Source organism: Strigops habroptila, chromosome 8 (genome assembly GCF_004027225.2).
Source record: "Strigops habroptila isolate Jane chromosome 8, bStrHab1.2.pri, whole genome shotgun sequence".
NCBI classification, from domain to species: domain Eukaryota; kingdom Metazoa; phylum Chordata; class Aves; order Psittaciformes; family Psittacidae; genus Strigops; species Strigops habroptila.
The window spans coordinates 29,453,609-29,471,320 of record NC_044284.2 but is presented as its reverse complement, the minus strand read 5'-3'; the positions used below and the strand labels follow the sequence as shown (position 1 = coordinate 29,471,320).

The 17,712-nt window shown below is 40.0% G+C and overlaps 1 protein-coding gene across 7 annotated transcripts in view; it reads left to right on the top strand.

Annotated features, from left to right (window-relative positions):
* Positions 1 to 15,277, top strand: part of MECOM (MDS1 and EVI1 complex locus) — a 51,193-nt gene extending 35,916 nt beyond the window's left edge. For all 7 annotated transcript variants that reach the window (XM_030494982.1, XM_030494981.1, XM_030494979.1 and 4 more), the window contains 7 exons: positions 4,185 to 4,351; positions 5,710 to 5,787; positions 7,532 to 7,701; positions 8,792 to 8,936; positions 11,708 to 11,944; positions 12,491 to 12,677; positions 13,617 to 15,277. In XM_030494982.1, coding sequence (XP_030350842.1) covers positions 4,185 to 4,351; positions 5,710 to 5,787; positions 7,532 to 7,701; positions 8,792 to 8,936; positions 11,708 to 11,944; positions 12,491 to 12,677; positions 13,617 to 13,751 — 1,119 coding nt within the window. In that variant the 3' untranslated portion in view covers positions 13,752 to 15,277. The remainder of the gene's footprint in view (positions 1 to 4,184; positions 4,352 to 5,709; positions 5,788 to 7,531; positions 7,702 to 8,791; positions 8,937 to 11,707; positions 11,945 to 12,490; positions 12,678 to 13,616) is intronic.
* Positions 15,278 to 17,712: the final 2,435 nt, after the last annotated feature.

Here is a 17,712-nt window from a genome sequence, read left to right as displayed (position 1 = left end):
AACTTCCCAGGACAGATGCTATCCCTAACAGCTTGCTCCAGGAGTTTGGTGGATTGCTGATTCGTAGCATCTCTATGGTCAATGCAGTTCCTATGGAGGCAAGACTTGCTTTACCATCAGTAATAATGGTGTTTTGAAGGAATATGAGTTGCTTTGGTTGTGTTTCAGCTGGAAGAGGGAGTTTCATTGATGAAGAGGGGAAGTCGTCTTCTGGGTTAATGATTAGTCAAAAAAAACCCAAACAACAACAATCGTGGAGAAAAAAGCTAAGAATAAATTCATGATGTTTACCATCACTGAAGATTATCAGTGAGTCCACCTTGTGGTGGACTGGGCTCTGAACACTGGCATATGTCTGTAAATTACATGGGAAGAAGGGTGAATAGGCAAAGAGTAGAGTTTGAGAAGAGTATTTTATTGAGAATAGCTAAATCCAAAGCTGACTATGAAGATTTTGCAGAAGATTCATAGAAAGGTGAGTCACCAGGGATTAAAACAGCAATAAAACAGCAATAGAACTCAATGTCAGTAATACCGAGGAGAAAGTGTGACTCTTAAACCCATGTCATTCAAGAAAAAAATATTCAAGTTCATAGTTTTATGAAAAATATCATCTGAGTGCTTAGCAGAAATGAATTGAAAACATTATTATGTTATACCGCCTTCGGGTCTTGAATACAATTGAAGACCCTCTCAAAAAGGATATAGTACAATTAGAAAAGACAGAGAAGTGCAACAATGATGATCAGAGGTAGGGAACAGATTCCATACAAAAGGGACTAAGTACATTTTGATTTTTTTTTTTCCCCTTGGAAAAGAAATGCCCGAGTGAGCTATGTCCCAGCTCTAAGAGGCCATGAATGGTGAGCAGAACTTGAATGAGAAATGGTTATTCGTTAGTTTCAACAATACTAAAAAACAAAATGAGGGGCGCCCAGCTAAATTATCAGGCAAATGGTTTAGAAGAAACAAAAGCCAGTGTCTTTTCATATGCACGTAATTAAATTGGCAAACTCTCCTTGATAAAAATATAAATGGATTGAAAAAGGCTTTCGCCAGGTGAATGGGAGCAGCAGCCACCAATGGCCATTCAACACTGTAATCGAGATCCAAGTCCCAATTAAGGTTCTCGCACCTCTCGTTGCTGGTGCGTGACAGAAGACACTGGGGTGAAGGTCTGTCCCTTGCCTGCCCTCCTGCACATCCCCTGGGGCCACTACTTGAAACCAGGGTATCAGCTTCCCAAAAATGTGTGTCACAGGTTTATAATTCCTGCTCGGTTTGATGCTGAAGTTAGTCCTCAGTGTGACAAACCCCAGATTTCACGTTGCTCAGTTAATATTTTGCAGGTAGACTGATGAGCAGGGGCTGTCTACCTGTGTATAAAGTAATTGAGAGCTTGTGGGTTTGGGCTGGCAGGATTTTATGGGCTGTAACAAGCCCATGCAGCCCAGGTGCCCATCTTGCAATAGGGAATTACACCCCAAAGGCCCCAGGCACCAGTGGCATGCTTAGGACTTGTAAGAAAATGCCCCAGTTTTTGGTTCTTGTGACCCCATCTCCAGCAGATGGTACCAGTGGAGTGGCATCTGCTTGTATCAGCACAGGCTTGGGGCCAAGCACTTCCTGTTGTTGCTGGTGCATTTCTTGAAAAATATAAATCATACCAGGTAACTACATATATCAGTCTTAAAAAAAACCAATAGTCATTCCTACAGTGAGAAACATATTTTTGGAAAGCAAGTAATACTTTAAAATAATTGGACGTGCTTGTGCTTCCTCTGAATGAGGGATTTAAGATTAGATGCTGATTTCATACCTATTTTCGGACTGATGTAATCCTGGAGGCAGTGTTGGAGGTAGTGCTGATCTGCACTGCCATACATTAGAGAAGAATCGGTCTCGATTTCTCCTCTGCAAAATCCTGGAAATAAGAACTAAAAAAAATAAGCATGACTAAGCCATTTCAAATCTAAAGGGGAAAATAGTTGTCATAATGTATTATTGTAGGGAACCATGTACATGAGAAATGATGATCCAAAAATGATTTAAAACCACTAAATAATGAAACTGACTTGAATATTAAATATACATAAATAAAACATTTATTATACTTCTCAATGCCCTTATTATTCTTCACTGTAAATATGTGCTATCATAACCCATGCACTGTCTTGTCACTGCTAATCAGCCTGAAGGCCAAAGGTCATTTTTCATTCAAACCATTTATTTTCTGCAATTACAAAATAGACGAACGAATTCTTGGGAGGAACAATTAGAAAGAATTAAAGACAGTGGAAAGACTATTATAAAAGCTTTAAGAATCAATTCTGACTAAAGAAAAAGATAAAGTCGTATAAAAAGAAATATATGGTAATGTTGAGTTGGTATGGGTTGATAATGACATCTCAGTGCTGAGATAGAATTACCTTCTCTCCCAGCAGCATCATCATTACATATCTCATGCCTGTGATCAGTACATGTCAAAATCCTTCATATTGACAAATGTGCTGTCCACTTGCATCTGTGGAGAATGTTTTAGCAGCTGAGTGATTATGAATCAAACCCCAGAGCTTACAGCCCCTACTGCCTCACAATGCTTTCACATTTGTTGTCTGACAAGTAAATGTATCTTGACTTCCCTCTGAGATTTTTTTTTTCACCGGGTTTGATAAAAGACATTTGGCAAATTGGCAGTGGTACCCTGTACATTGCAATTTGTACTCAGCATTAGGAATCTGAGCATGAAATGAGAGGGCAAGCTACAGGCTAAAGGGAAAAAAAAAAAACCAAACCCACAACCCAAAGCCAGAGCTAACCAGCATGTGAATAGTCATTCCAGGAGACAAATACACAGCTCTGCCCATTAAAATAAAATTGAAAAAAACCCAAAACCCAAAAAGACAAAAAAAATCCAAACAAAACCCCACCAAAACCAAACCCAAATGTGCAATTATTCCCATTAAATAAAATTTTAAAATCTCAACAATCGGAGCAGTCTCTTATAGATTTTGAAGAAAGGGGTGTAAAGGTGTTCTCAGCTAAGGAGCATTCAGCATCTTGTCTTTCTTGTAATTTCCTTCTTCATTACAAGCAAGGTATTGCATAGGGCTCATGCTGTGGTTTTTATGCTCTGTAGGTGAGATCTTGGGTTTCTTCTTTTTTCATTTGTTTGTGGTGTTATGAAGAGGCAGATGGTTACTCTTGCCTGTCGGAAGGCTCAGCAGCAGTCATGGACTGTCCAAGTGATAATGTTTGAGATTTTGGAGCAGTTTTTCGTGGTTAGATCAGGACATCTTAAAGGAAACCATTCTCCAGAAATTATTTAATCCCTCTCCCTGAAAATTACAGACAGCTAACCAAGAGCAGAGATATCGCAAAACACATAGGGTTTACAAGCAACTAAAGGAATATTAAAGAGGTTGGAATATTAAGAGGTTGTAGAAAAAATAGGATAGGCATCTAACGGGTAATGTAAACACATAACACCAAATCCACCAAAGCTTCATTTCTTATGGATTTATCTCATAGTCTTTGACTGTGATGGGCCATAAGACTGGACCGAATGCTTGCTGGGACATTGATGGAGCCTCTCTGGTTCTGGCTTCTTGGTGCCCTTGGTTGAGCTAGAGTGTTCATAAGGTTTCCTCTGCAATATTTGTTCTCTGCAAGTCCTTTAAAAAGACCCAAACTGCAAACATTGAGTTGGTGGTGGGATCTTTATTTTTTCTGTTGATTTGGTCCAAAATGGCCCATGGTTTCAGTAGATGGGATGCACAGACTCACAGGTGCAAACTCACAGACCATGACTGCATAAACTGGAATTTTATAGAAGCTGAGGCTTAAAAATAAGAAGAAATGAACACTGGCTAATTTAGATGTGTGGAAGCAGCTTTCCATTATAGCAATTAGGATGGGAGTTCTGCTGTACACTGGCCTTGTACAGAAACAGCACCCTGCTGTTACAGTTATAGGCATTATTCCAAGTGGGACAACATTATGGCCACCACCTTGCCTAATGTGCCCATAATTTTTCAGACTGCAGCTCTACGTTTGCTTTTTTTTTTCCTTCCCCTTCTTTTGGCTCTTGGCAGTGTATGTTCTTTGTATTCTGTATTTCCAGTGAGGGCAGACAGACAAAGCAGTATTTACCATTACAGGTTCTGTGCTATGTTCTGTTGCAGATGTCAGCTATAGAAAACATGGCTGAAAAGCTGGAGAGCTTTAGCACCCTGAAACCGGAGGCCAATGAGCTGATCCAGTCGGTGCCGTCTATGTTCAACTTCCGTGCGCCACCGAGCGCTCTGCCAGAGACCCTGCTGCGGAAGGGCAAGGAGCGCTACACCTGCAGGTAGCCCCAGGTCCACCCCACGCTACTCTCTCAGGCTTCTGAAATGCCCCCTGCTCAGATGGTTGATGGGGATCGTGGCAGGTCTTTCAGGGCTCTTTGTGCCCAATAAAACATGGAAAGTGTTTTGCTTTGGGGATCTTACTTACTAAATTATTGGTGTTATGAAACAAAGAGCTTGCCCTGTATCATACTGGTTTGATAAATGAGGTGGAAACTATTATATAATCAATCCTTTTTTTCCAGATTTTCTCATAACTTTCATATGCACAAGTGTGCTTTCATTATTGCTTTTTTTGATCATAAACTACAGAGATGTTTTTTCTCAGCTTCTGGTTTTAATATGCAAAGGGATCAGTGATAAAATACATGACTTATTAGGATTTCTGTGTACAGACTTAAAAAAATACAATGAAGATAGTCATTGTAAGTGCAACCTGAATGAATGGGAGCTTTGTTGAGGAGAGTAGAATTATCTGTGTGGGTATTTTGAAGGCTTATATATCACATTGTGAAAAAATAAATGGGATGTTAAAAGTGAAGGGATGCAATCTTCAAAGTCATCATGTGAAGCGACCACTACCCTCATTCACTTAAGTGTTGTGTGTGCTCTGTTCCCATGCAAAAAATGGGCTGAATGTCCTTAACAGAACTGGGCTGATTATAAACTGAATATTAATATGTTACTTGAACAAAGGGGGAGGGCTCATGATAATTTTTTTTTCCCATTATTTTTCCTGTAACATATTATCAAGTTTAGAGAATGGTTTTTAAATTGCATTATTTAGATCTGTGTATCATCACCAGGACACGCAGGTGTTTGACACTGGCATATCAGGTTTATCTGATCTTTTTGAAAACATGTCACCTTCTTTCAAGACATGTTGTTATAGAAACATACCTTGATGGATTAGGTGTTTGAGTCTTGTCTGCTCTGATCCTGTTCAGTGCACAGAATGATGTCATGTTTGCTGACACATAAAATTGGTTGAGAGATTTGAAATTTGCTTACATGGAAGCAGAAGTCCAAGGCTTAGTAACAGATTGTCTTGATTCCAAATCTGAATGTGACCAATAATCGCATAGTGAGCTTAGAAATTTGGGGTGATCTTTAAAACTGGTATGCTTTCATATATCCTTTGCTTATGCACAAGAAAAGCTGGTCAGTGCTCACAGTTCTAGTCCCATTCTTCTGTGGTTGTGTCAATCGCTTTTGCTCAATGCTTTTATTGAAATGTTGTTACACTAGTGCCATGCCAGTAGTACCATATTTTAGTAATTCAATTTGGGCTGTGCATCCGGTGCAGCCCAAATTGGGATGAAACCACTGCATTATCTTATCAAACCTTTTCTTATCACAGATACTGTGGCAAGATTTTCCCGAGATCTGCAAACCTAACACGCCACCTGAGGACACACACTGGAGAGCAGCCCTATAGGTACTGCAACCCCTTATCCCATCTGTGGCGTGGTCAAGGGAATAAAGCAAGGGAATGAGTGTTCAACAGCCTTGCTCAGCTAGCTTTGGTGCTTGCTCCTTAGCATTGATGACCCACCATTGTGTTTTGGTCTCAAACAGGGTTTTTTGCATTCAGTGCTGATACTCACTATTGGAGCTGTGGTGTTGGGGGAAGGTCTTGGTCCTAATTAGTGAAATTCTTTTGGCTTACGCAGCTGCCCAGGCACTATCCGCAAATCCTGCCTTTGCCTCATGGGATAGCTGGCACTTCTGAACCAGAATGATTGAAGTGATTTTCAGTAGGACTCATGGTCGTATTTTCCCTTGCAAAAAAATTTTCTTTTTGGTAGGAGCTCTGCGGTATTATTTACAGCCTAAAGTTGGGTGTTTTGTCAGTCAGCTGATTTCTGGAAGGTCCCAGTTGTAAAGGCGTTACTGTATTTATTTGTTTCTTGCCTAATCTGGATCCTTTCTGAGGTCTGCCTAACCAAAACCCACGTTGGTGTACTTTCTTGTTGATAAGAGTATGTATGTGTTATTGTGTCTATGACAGTCACATGCAGAAATGTGTGAATAGAAGTGTCACCTTATTGAAAATGAAAGACTAGTTTAAATCAACTGGAAAGAAGCCACTTCATGTTCCAGTGAAACAAATGCACCAATTTCTGCCATTTTATGAGCTGTGAAGAGCAGAGTAAGCTCATTGTTTGTGAGGAAACAATGTCTTTTGCCTCTGGTCTCTTTGGGAAATGAGATTCACATCTAATTTTATTGAAGGAAGGTCTTGATGCATGTTATACCTGTCCACTGCATAAAAGCCATGAGCAATTAGTAGCATAATGGACGATTTCAGCACTAAAAAAAAATTTACATCGACAAGCCTAAGAGAAGCATGGGAGAAGTAAAAGATTGCAAAACTAAAGTGATGAAGACTGCTGGCTGGTTGCCAGCCAGAGAATTTGAAATAGTTATAGTATGACTTAGTAATGACTTAAAGAGCAATACAGTAAAGGCTTTAGGGACTCCAAATTACTACAGAGTATGAAAATTGATGCCTCTGGTACCAGAGCGATAGACTAAACCACTCACATTGGCACAATATTAAAGGTTGGGATTGTTTATTGCTGTTTTTTGCAAGATAACCAAATTTCCTCTGGGATTAGCAATCGAGCAAGCTAATTCCTCAAGAAAAGATTTAATCACACAGTATAATTTAGAATAGAAAAAGAAATAGCCCTTTTTACCTTATTTGAGCATTAGAAGAGATCTGTTTCATGTTTTTTCCAGAAGTGTTTAATTGTATTGTATTGGCAGCACATGAAACAATAGTTATTGCTCTACTGTTTTCAAACTTCCCAACTTTGCGTGCAACAGTTTCAAAAACATGGGAATCAATTACCTTAGCTAATTTGATGCCGTTAACTCTGAAATATTATGCTTATTACTGAAGGCAGTATTTAAAATATAAAACCTAATGTGAGTTAAAGCTAAAAAACCCACCACAGAATTGACGTTTCCATTCCAAGAATACAGCTCTCCAGTTATTCAGCCAAAACTTGTCTGGATTTCAGGGAGGGTTTTGCCTTAATAGGGACCAGTGAACCACATTTGGGTACTGAGGCTGAGTCCAGAAGGTGCTTCATGTCTCTTATGTCAAATCTTACATTTCCATCTACTAACAAACCCTTTTTTACCCAATTGTTTTGGTTTGTTTTTTTTTTTAGATGCAAATACTGTGACAGATCCTTTAGCATATCTTCTAACCTGCAGAGACATGTCCGTAACATCCACAATAAAGAGAAGCCATTCAAATGTCACTTGTGTGACAGGTGTTTTGGTCAACAAACCAATCTTGACAGACATCTAAAAAAGCACGAGAATGGGAACATGTCTGGTATGTATGCCTTTTCCCTCCCCACTATGCCCTACGTACCACCAGTGTTCATACACGGGGACTTCATGTTCACTTTCAATGCTACTCAGTGTCAATAGGCACACGTTGCTCTGTACCGTCTGCTCCAATGAGTGGGTGTTTGGAAAATATGTAAGTGCCTAAGCTCTACTGACATTTAAAGTGCTTTGAAAATCCCGGTATAAACTCTACTTTTGTATAACTTAACACCACTGGATGATGTCTTCTCTTTCGGTTTTAATTAAGCCAACCGTAGCATTTTGAGAACAGGCTGGGAAAATTGGTTTAATCCCACCTCTGCAATCACTTGGCTGTCAATAGGAGTCCTAGATTTAGAGTCTCAGAGCATACTCTAAAAGATTTTCTTGGCACCTTCTAAAATATTCCCACTGTCAGGAGCTGAAAAGCACTAGCTATTATGGAGGTAATGGTGCCTTCCAAGTCTCAAAGCAAATTGGTCACTGCACAGCAGCAGCAAAGGCAGTGGCAGGTAGTGGATGTCATTGATCTGGTTTAGGTATCTGCAGGGTTTAATGAAAATCTTGTCTGCAGTCTTTTGAGTATACACTTTACTCCTTTGGAAATAACCAGATATATGCAGTGAATGCATAGCTGTCTTTTCCTCAATGCTCAAAGACATCTGTGAGCCTGGGTGATTATGTCAATGGCTGTTCCATAGTTTAAACAAATCTGCATAACTGTAGCTAATAAAAAGAAGTTCTGTTTGCTCAGTTCAGTCGTTGGTCTAACAAAGTTATTGACCGACAGTCTTGGAGTCATAAGGGAACAGGAGGGAAATGTTGAAACAGATACTTGGCAAAAGTGATTATGAACCATTGAAATGGCACCCAGCATGCAAGCGGTCATTTTGGCTGCAAACCACCTTTGCCCATAGATAATACCACTTCCCTTCTAGTTACCAGTTTTATGGCCGAAAGCTGATAGATCACTATGACCAACTTTTTCTGACTCTTGCCCATTTTAACCATTGTTTCAATTTCAATTTGATATAAATGTTTAAACATAGAAAATGTAAAAGACCAACAATAGAAGTCCTCTATTTTGCTTTAAGGTACTGCAACATCTTCACCTCACTCAGAACTGGAAAGCACAGGGGCAATCCTAGATGACAAGGAAGACTCTTACTTCACAGAAATTAGGAATTTTATTGGAAACAGCAATCACAATAATCAGTCCCCCCGAAACTCAGAGGAGAGGTAAGTCGCATCGGGTCTGCATTCAAAAGGTGTAACTCTTCAGGTTTGCCAGCTTATTAAACCTGATTTTTCACTTTTGATGATGTCTGGAGTCAGAGTTACTTCAGCAATCTGGTTGCTTCAGTGTTCCACTTGCTGTATTACAAAAAGAAGCATGTTGATTCCCCCCACATCGTGCATGACCATATTGCCAGTGGCAGATGCTGGAAAGAAGGTTCCATCTATGAACACATTTCTCCTTGTATCAGAAACTCTCAGTTCCCAGTTCCCATCATTGATTTAAGTCTGTTGAAAAATTCCCTCATTTTACGTTCATGGCAGAACAAGTGAATTGTGCATCCTGTGGCTAAGTGTAGAGAGCCTTAAGATTTAAATGCAATTTAAATGTGTAATTAATAAAGTAGACTAAGCTAAATTCTTGGATCAAATGAAAGATTATAACTGAAAGCCCTTTCCTGTAAGTAACTCAATCCCAAGAAAGATGCTGACCAGCAAAAAGCCCGCAAGGCTGTGGATAGGTGTTGGTAGCCCACCTGTACTCCAGCATGTGAAAGACTTTTTCCTACTAAGGTTTATTAGGTATACGGGTGTTTGAATTCTTCTGAACTAACAGAAGAGAGACCACTTCTTAATATTTTCAGCTAACAAAAATACAACTAAGCAGAAAAGGCTGTAGCAGGGATACGCATGTCAGCTATACATATTTTTTTGAGATTGGCATTGCATTATGCATTATTTACACTTTTGAATTGGCATTAGGTTATCAGCATCAAAAAATTCTTGCTGTCGGTGACAAACTTCACTGTCTTCTCAATTTCCAGATGCCTTTGTGAAGGGATAAAAATGGTGGACATAACATAATTTCCACAAAAGTATTGGATTAAGTGATTACATGCATATTCAAATTTCATTCCGTCTTGATTGGCAATGAGGGCTTGGGATTTTTTCCTTGCACATCTGGTCTCAACATGTCCTCTGACAGGAAGTCAGCAAAGTGGAAAGGTTGCTGGGTTCTGCAGTGTTTCCTTTCTAAATTTGGCACTTCAGACTGCTCTTGACGGATATTTTATCCCTGGCAAATTGCTGCATTTGAAAGCATAATTAGAGAATCTGTTTTCTTAATCACATGGCTTTTGTTACTTTGGTTGTAGTCCATCTCCCTTTCATTTCTAGCAGCCTCAATTGAGCATAACGAGCAAGTTGGCAGCCCAAACCGTGCTCAACAATTTCTTATTTCTGCCTATTTAAATAAAAGATGATAAAGAGATATTGCTCTGATTATCTTAGAGGGGGGTGGCTGCTTCAGCTCTCCCAGCTCTGCACAGCCTCAGATTTTTTGATACTTGTGGTATAAACAGACCATTCCCTAGCTGGCTTTTTTTTTTTTTAATGCAATACTTAACTCATGACAATCTACTGGAATTTGCTCGGAAAATAGATGAAACTCCATTGTTTTTAGGAAAACTATGCTACTGTTGTATAAGAAACCAGCTTTCATGTGTGTATGCTCCATAAGAAAGTATATCTGTTATAACAGCAAGTCAAATGTTAAATTCTAAATTCACTGCTAGGGCTCATCCTTATCTTGCCCAAACTTTTGGTTATATTCCATATTGTCCTACACACTTTGAAGCAGATGGAGTCTAAAGAAAACTGCGGGTGGACAATAAAGTTTCCATTTTTATAACTATATTCCTGGAAGAGTAAGGACCTTTTGCACAATGAGAACAATAGATGAATCAAGGCCTCTGTACTACATAATGAGCAAATACACTGGTAGCATGAATTTGTGTGGCTCCACTGAGTGCTGCCCTTCTACACCACTAGTACCTCTGGCCATGGATTTGTTGATGCAGCAATGGTGCTGAACTTCTTTGGCTCTCATTTAATGTGGCGGACATGATGCAGCTCCAAATGCTCAGAATCCTACAAGGTTGAGGCCGTTAGCAAACGAGCCCCTAATTCAGCATGGATATTATGTCCTTGATAAAATCCCGTAGGAAGTAGTTAAGAGAAGTCATTGTCTGAAACCAAAGGACAACGTAATAATAGCGAGTAGACCAAATAGTTTTCCATGTGCGTATTGCTATAATTACTCATTTAATAGGAAGAAATACACTTGAAATGTTATGTGACCTTTCTTTTCATTACTTCTTACCCTTCAAATCAGTCAATAATGTATTTCAGTGTGGAGGCAATATTGTGGGCTCCTCTTCATATCTTTAGCTGAAGTCACTTAGGTTCCGTGTATGTAATACATATGTTCAGTGAAGTAGTATGGCTTCCAAATGGGTGGTAGTGTCCAAAATTAATTACGCGTGTAATTTTGACTTTAAAACCCTGAATGCAGTATTGGATGTCATTTTTGAAAATGCCGGATCTGATTTTCAGAGTTTCTTGGCCCCTAGAGCTTCTGCTAAAAGGCGGTGAGTTGTTTTGCACAGACTACATATGTGATTGGAAACATGAGATGAAATAATGCATGAGAAAATTTGGAATGGGTATCTGAACATACCTCCACTCGAACAGTAGTTTTATCAGGATAACTGGAAAATACCATGCGCATGGTACTGTAACGTCCCACTGATTTTTTAGTACAAATTTCGCCAATTTTCTGCCTAAACGTCTGAAGCTAACCAAGATACAAAATACAGAAATCACTTTATTCTACTGGAACAGATAATTTTGGCATCTGCCTCCAACAATCTGCTGGTGAGGAGCTTTCATAACTGATTTGTGATTATTGCTGGGGTTTCTTTTGGTGCTTTCAGAATGAATGGCAGCCACTTTAAGGATGAAAAAGCCGTGGTAGCCAGCCAGAACTCGGATTTGCTGGATGACGAAGAGGCAGAAGATGAAGTAATGATGGACGAAGAAGATGAAGAGAGTGAAATTGCAGGAAAAGCAGTCAAAGAGCCTGTTACGAGTGACGTACATGAGGGGACTCCGGAGGAGGATTACGAGGAAACAAGTACTTTGGACATGAACTGCAAAGCTTCCCCTGGCAGGTTGGTTCCTTCTGAGCATGGGCATGCCCGATATGTGGAATAAAAACAATAAACCATACAAGAGTGCCAGTGCCAATCTGTGTGCTGTGGGAACCGGTCCAAAGTAGCCAGCTTCCCAGTTACGATAGCAACATGTGTCTGTGTTTGGGTCAATACCAGCCCTGTTTTCAGTCTCTTCATGCAATCTGTAGCCCTTAAGAGGAAAAATAACTGTGCTCAGGGAGCTATTGTCATGTTCTGGGTGAGACAGGAAACGTTCACGGAGAGACGTTATCTGCTCCATAAACTGACCTGGATCTTCCGTAATGGTTTTGTGGAGACATCAGAAGAGAGACAACCTCTCCCTCCCCTGCTCCCACTGCCCACCATCTCCTCTTTAGAAAATAAAGGGAAATTTATTTTATTTCAGGATCAAAGTTCCACAGGGCAAGGCGGTTTATGAATGTAAAAAAGGGGGTAATTCCTCAGATATCTAAATCTGAGAGAATGAGGGAATGCAGAGAGGATCATTTAATTGATGTTAAAAACTCCATGGTATTTTTGTAGGTATAAAGAAGAGGAGTATAATAAGACTGGACTTTCGGCTTTGGACCACATAAGGCACTTCACAGATAGCCTCAAAATGAGAAAAATGGAAGAAAATCAATATAGTGAAGCTGAATTGGCAACTTTCAATACTTCCCAGCTGCCAGAGGACCTAAAACAACCATTGTACAGGAAATCCAAGTCCCAGGTAAAAGCTTAACTCAGTTAAAATGTTATTGTCACCAAATACCTGGAGGATTAAACTGTTAGTGTGTGGCAGGCAAGGTTGTTTCAGCTTCGTCAGACAGGGCTGTGCTCTGCACCCGCAATCCTTACCCTGCCCCCACCCCCTCCTGTGCTCCCGTTGCACCTGGGAGACCTGGCAGGTGCTCTGGTCCCTGATAACGGAGGCGTTTCTTTTCTGCTATTTTTGTTCCTGCCTACCTACAGAAATACCATGATAAGAAGTAGTCCCACTCTGCTTTCAGACAGCTGGTGTGGTCACAGTGATGCTGTGGCGTGTAGCTGCTGCCATACAGGAATTTGACTTGATCTTCTAGCTGACTTGGCTTTTTGGTATTTGTTATTATAGTCTGTTGGATGTTACTGCCTCTTGGTCCTCAGCATGCTTTTCAAACAGCAATAACTAGGCTGATATCCTAGTGCTAGTTCTTGATTTTTTTTGAAACATTAATGAAAATGGTTCTTTTTAGGCCCTTAAAAAAAATCCATTTTAAAAACTCCAGAGTATGCCTGTAGAAAAGGTCAGCACTGGAGACTGTGGTATTTGCTAAAATACAGGACCAGCCAAGGAATAACGTGATTCCTCAGGCTCTTGAAAAGAGCCTTCTGTGCCAAGAATCTGAAGGCAAAGGAGACTCTGAGACCTTGTCTACTATCAAAGGTTTCTCAGAGCTTTGTGAAGCCAGATGAAAGCAGAAATTATTATTACTATTAGTGAGTCAAAAGCGTCAGTGAAAAGGTTGACAGTGGTTTTACCTAACGCATTTTGATTTTTTTAAAAAATAAGTTGAGAATAGCAGTTGTAGTGTAAATGATGCCCTAACTGTGTAGGATGGCACGAGTCCAAGCTCAGATCCATGCCGCAGGATCATGACCTATTTGTCCATCTTCTTTCCTCATCCAGGCGTATGCGATGATGCTCTCTCTCTCTGACAAGGACTCCCTTCATTCTGCATCCCATAATTCTCCCAATATGTGGCACACTATGGCAAGAGCTGCTGCAGAATCCAGCGCTATTCAGTCCATCAGTCACGTATGACATTGTGAAGTCTTACCGAGAGTGGGACCAAGTCCAAACCAGTAGCATGGCTCTTTCATGTATGACTGTTTAAAAGACTGCTGAGCAGAATGCCTTATAAATCTGCAGGGTCACTCATTTAAAGTCCGGTGACCTTAAACTGAATAATTTTAAAAAGAAAGAAACTATTTATTCTCAATATTTTGTTTTGCACAGCAAAGGCAGCTGCTGACTTCTGGAGGATCAATGCGACTTAAAAAAATAAAAGTTTCAGTGGATTATGTAAACCGGGGCCGGGAAAAAGTGTCTTCCAGTTCACCCGGCTTTGAGGGGCAGGGGCAAAAGGGTTAAGACTGCATTGATACACACATGGGCACTCCTTTAAAGTAGGAGCTGAATTGATTTTCTTTTTGTATAAGATAGTTTGACACAGGATTGGGAACAGTTGCTTTCATGTACAAATCTCTTCATTAAAGCTTTATGCATTTCAGCCCTTCAAAGAAAGAGAATAGTTCTACCAAATGCACACTATCCATCGTAAATGTAGAAAGAAGTAACAGGGAATATTTTGTTCTCTCCGTGATTCTTTTGCCTTCTCAACTGCATTGTTAAAATAAAGGAAAAACAAGAAAAAAAAAAAAAAAGAAAGAAAAGAACTCTGAGAAACAATACATAAGAGGCTTGTGTATATTGTAAACTATGAATATTCACTACTCCAAGAAGCTAAATCATCCAGATAATTCCGTGAAAGCACTGCGTTCATCGACAGCACCACTAGTTCAAATCATTGTAAGGAAATTTTAATTTTTGACAATCATGTCACTATTTTGTTGTATTGTTTCCTTTCTCCTCTACCCTCTGATTTCTTCTTTGTGTTGTGTGTACCATGTATTTATTTGTTTGCAAACGATTGTTTGTTGATTAAAAAAAGCACTGTTCCTGTAACAAACAGCACTGCTTCAGTCCCCTGCTGCGTTACGATGTAAGGCACCCATGTACTTCAAAAAAAGTGAACTGATCTCTGTATATGGGAGTGCAAAACAGTGTTTGAAATTTTCTTACATTCCTCTTTTATTTTATTTTTGCCTTTTAATGAACTAAATAACTACTAGATGCAACTTAGGGTTTGTTTTGGTTTTGGTTTTTTTTTTTGTATTACAGTAAATTGATTCGATTGTATAAACAGTTATAATTTCTTCATGAAAGCATGATTCTTCTGATTAAAAAACTGTACCCAATATTTTAAGCTGGTTGTCTGCGAACTTGTGTGATGTTATTATGTTCATGTTAATCCTATTTGTAAGATGAAGTGTTCCAAATTTATGTTTTAAAAAAAATAAATAAATAATGGAAGGTGTTCAGTTATTTTTTGGGGGTTTTTTTGGACTTTAGTGAGGGACCAGATTTATTTTTCCTTTTGTTTATAATCTCATTTTGAAATAATCGGCAAGTTGAGGTACTTTCTTTAAATGCTTTGTACAATGTAACTGTTACGCATTTCAGAGGATCAACTTAAAAAAAAGATAATAAAGGACTACAAAACTGAAGGGATCTTTTTTTTTTTTTTTTTTTGTCTTGTTTTTGCGTGGGTCAGGGAAAAATGACATAATTTGTCTGCAGTCTGGGGAGCAAAGACTGTCTGTTGGGTCATAGGGATAAGGGTAACCAGAGGATGGGACATTGCAAAGGACTCCTTTATGCATTTTAGGACCCAGTGCAAACTCTCACAATAGACCATTGGAGGGTTTTAGATCAGTCCTTTAAGTTTCAAAACCACCTTGGAAAAAAGAAATATTTAACTCATTTTACAGGAAGGGTTGGTGCAAGGTCACCTTCAAACACTGTTGTAAAGCCTTGAGCTTGGGCTGGTGATGCAACCACCTCCACCTGCTGTTCATGAAGATGACGTTGGGAAGCAGCTGGCTAATAGCAAAACATTGACTCACCAGAATGATAAAAGTCCATAGCTGAGAAGCTAAATGGACCTCTGACTGCACGAAATGAGCCTTTAGAGTCTTAAAAAGAAAAAAAAAAAACACCAAAGAAAATTTAGTTTGAATGTTCCCTTTGAAATTGGGTCCAAAGCCCAGCTTCTTCTGGACCTGCAGAGTGGTGGGAGGTGCGATGACCAGGAGGAGCCAGCATTGGCCCAGGTGGTGCACATTTTACTGCACTTCCTATCAGCAGAGGTGGAAGAATTGAGCTCCAAAGGAGACCATGGGGATGTCCCTGCCTGCAACCGCAGGCCAAGCTTGATCTTTGCAGCTGCTGCACAGGGCTGTCTTCAAGTTTAAGTGACTGGAAAGAGTGAATATGACACCCTGTAAAGTCTTTTTTTTTGCAGTGGGACCAAGGCTTGCTGTTTCCGGATGCTAGGGAGCTGGCATGAGCAGCAATGGGGGAGCACAGTGCTGGGTGTCAGTAACCCGGGTCAGTTAATAATGAACTGCATATTAAATCCAGCACTGTCTCTGTGGGAAAGACACATTTAGGGAATATGATTTGCAGGAGGTTTGGTTAAATCTGGCTCCACTGAAGCCAGAAGTACCTCCAAAGATGGAGGGCTTGTCTCCAGGCCAAAGGCAAGGGGCGTTCCTCTCTCAGTCTGTTTCAGTACATAAAGACCTCTCACAGCTCACCAGATCCTGAAGTTGTATTTCAGAATAACCTGTATGTATCATTCTTGTCTTCAGCCCAGCTATATAACCATCACATAGCAACAGGAGCACTGGCAGGGCTGAATCCAAACCCAGTGAGGACAGGTGTGGGTGCCTTTGATTTGCACTTACAACTCCTGAGCCTCATGCACAAGTTATGGCAAGCTGAGACCTACAGGCCAATGGTTTTCATGCAGGAAGTCTAAACCACACTTAGAAATTAAAAAAAAAAAAATCAAAAAAGCACCTGTGTGCATACTCTTGTACTCACTTCACTGGCCTGAGCCAATGGTCAGCTACATGCAGATAATTGCATAAATAGGGTATTATTTTTAGTGCAGTCAAAGTCACCTTGAAACTTGGGTTTAGGTTTCTGCCAAATAAAGAGAACAAATATATTAATCAAGTCAAGTTTTATCTGCAAACAACTTTCCAGATCGTTTTCCCCTTTAATTTGATGCAATGACAGTTCTTATCAGCTTTACCCTCACCTGCCCTAGATGAAAGGGGTTTTGGGAGGTGGAGAAAGGGTGGGACAGTTTTCCCTGGGTTTAATGTTCTGTGTTACAGTAGCACAGTAGCACACTCCCATCATATAACTGTCAGGGAAAGTACTCCTTGAGCTGAGCCATGGGGTTAGTTTAACCTGCTCATAACCAGGTCTATTGACCATCAGGGAGTGGCTGCCACCAACTCAAAATACCCAGGCTGACAGTCCTTTTAAGAGCCTTAAGCTTTGTATTGTCATGTCAATGTATCCTGCCTAGCAGCACTGTCTATGGGGTGCAAAGAGCAGAGGGGGCAAAACATATCACAACGGGTCCTTCAACTCCGTGTAGGTAGCTTATCATGGCCTTGATTTTCATTGCCTTTTCTCACTGGCAGAGTTATTCACCAAGAGGAATAGCTAAAAAGCAATCCAGATTTGATTAGCCCAAATAAACAAAGAAAACTGGACATTTTTTGTCTTTGTGTTATACTCTCCCTGATGGACCACACAGATGCCCTTGTCCAGATGCAAACAGATTGCTATGTGAGGACCAATGTTTCTGGCTTTCTGCTACAGTGATTTTTTTTTTTTTTTTTAAGAAAAAGATAATTTCAATACTTTTAAAAAAACAAACCAAAACCTTCAGTTTATTTCAGCATCATCCTACTGTTCACCTCACTGTAGTAGTTTTCCATAAGTCAGCAAATCATTCCCATGTGATTCAGCAGCCTTACTAGACAAAGGAGGTGCATATTGCTGCCTCAATTCCTATCTACAGAATCTAACAAAGCACCAGCATGACAAGATGATTAATCAATATTTCACCCTGGCCCAG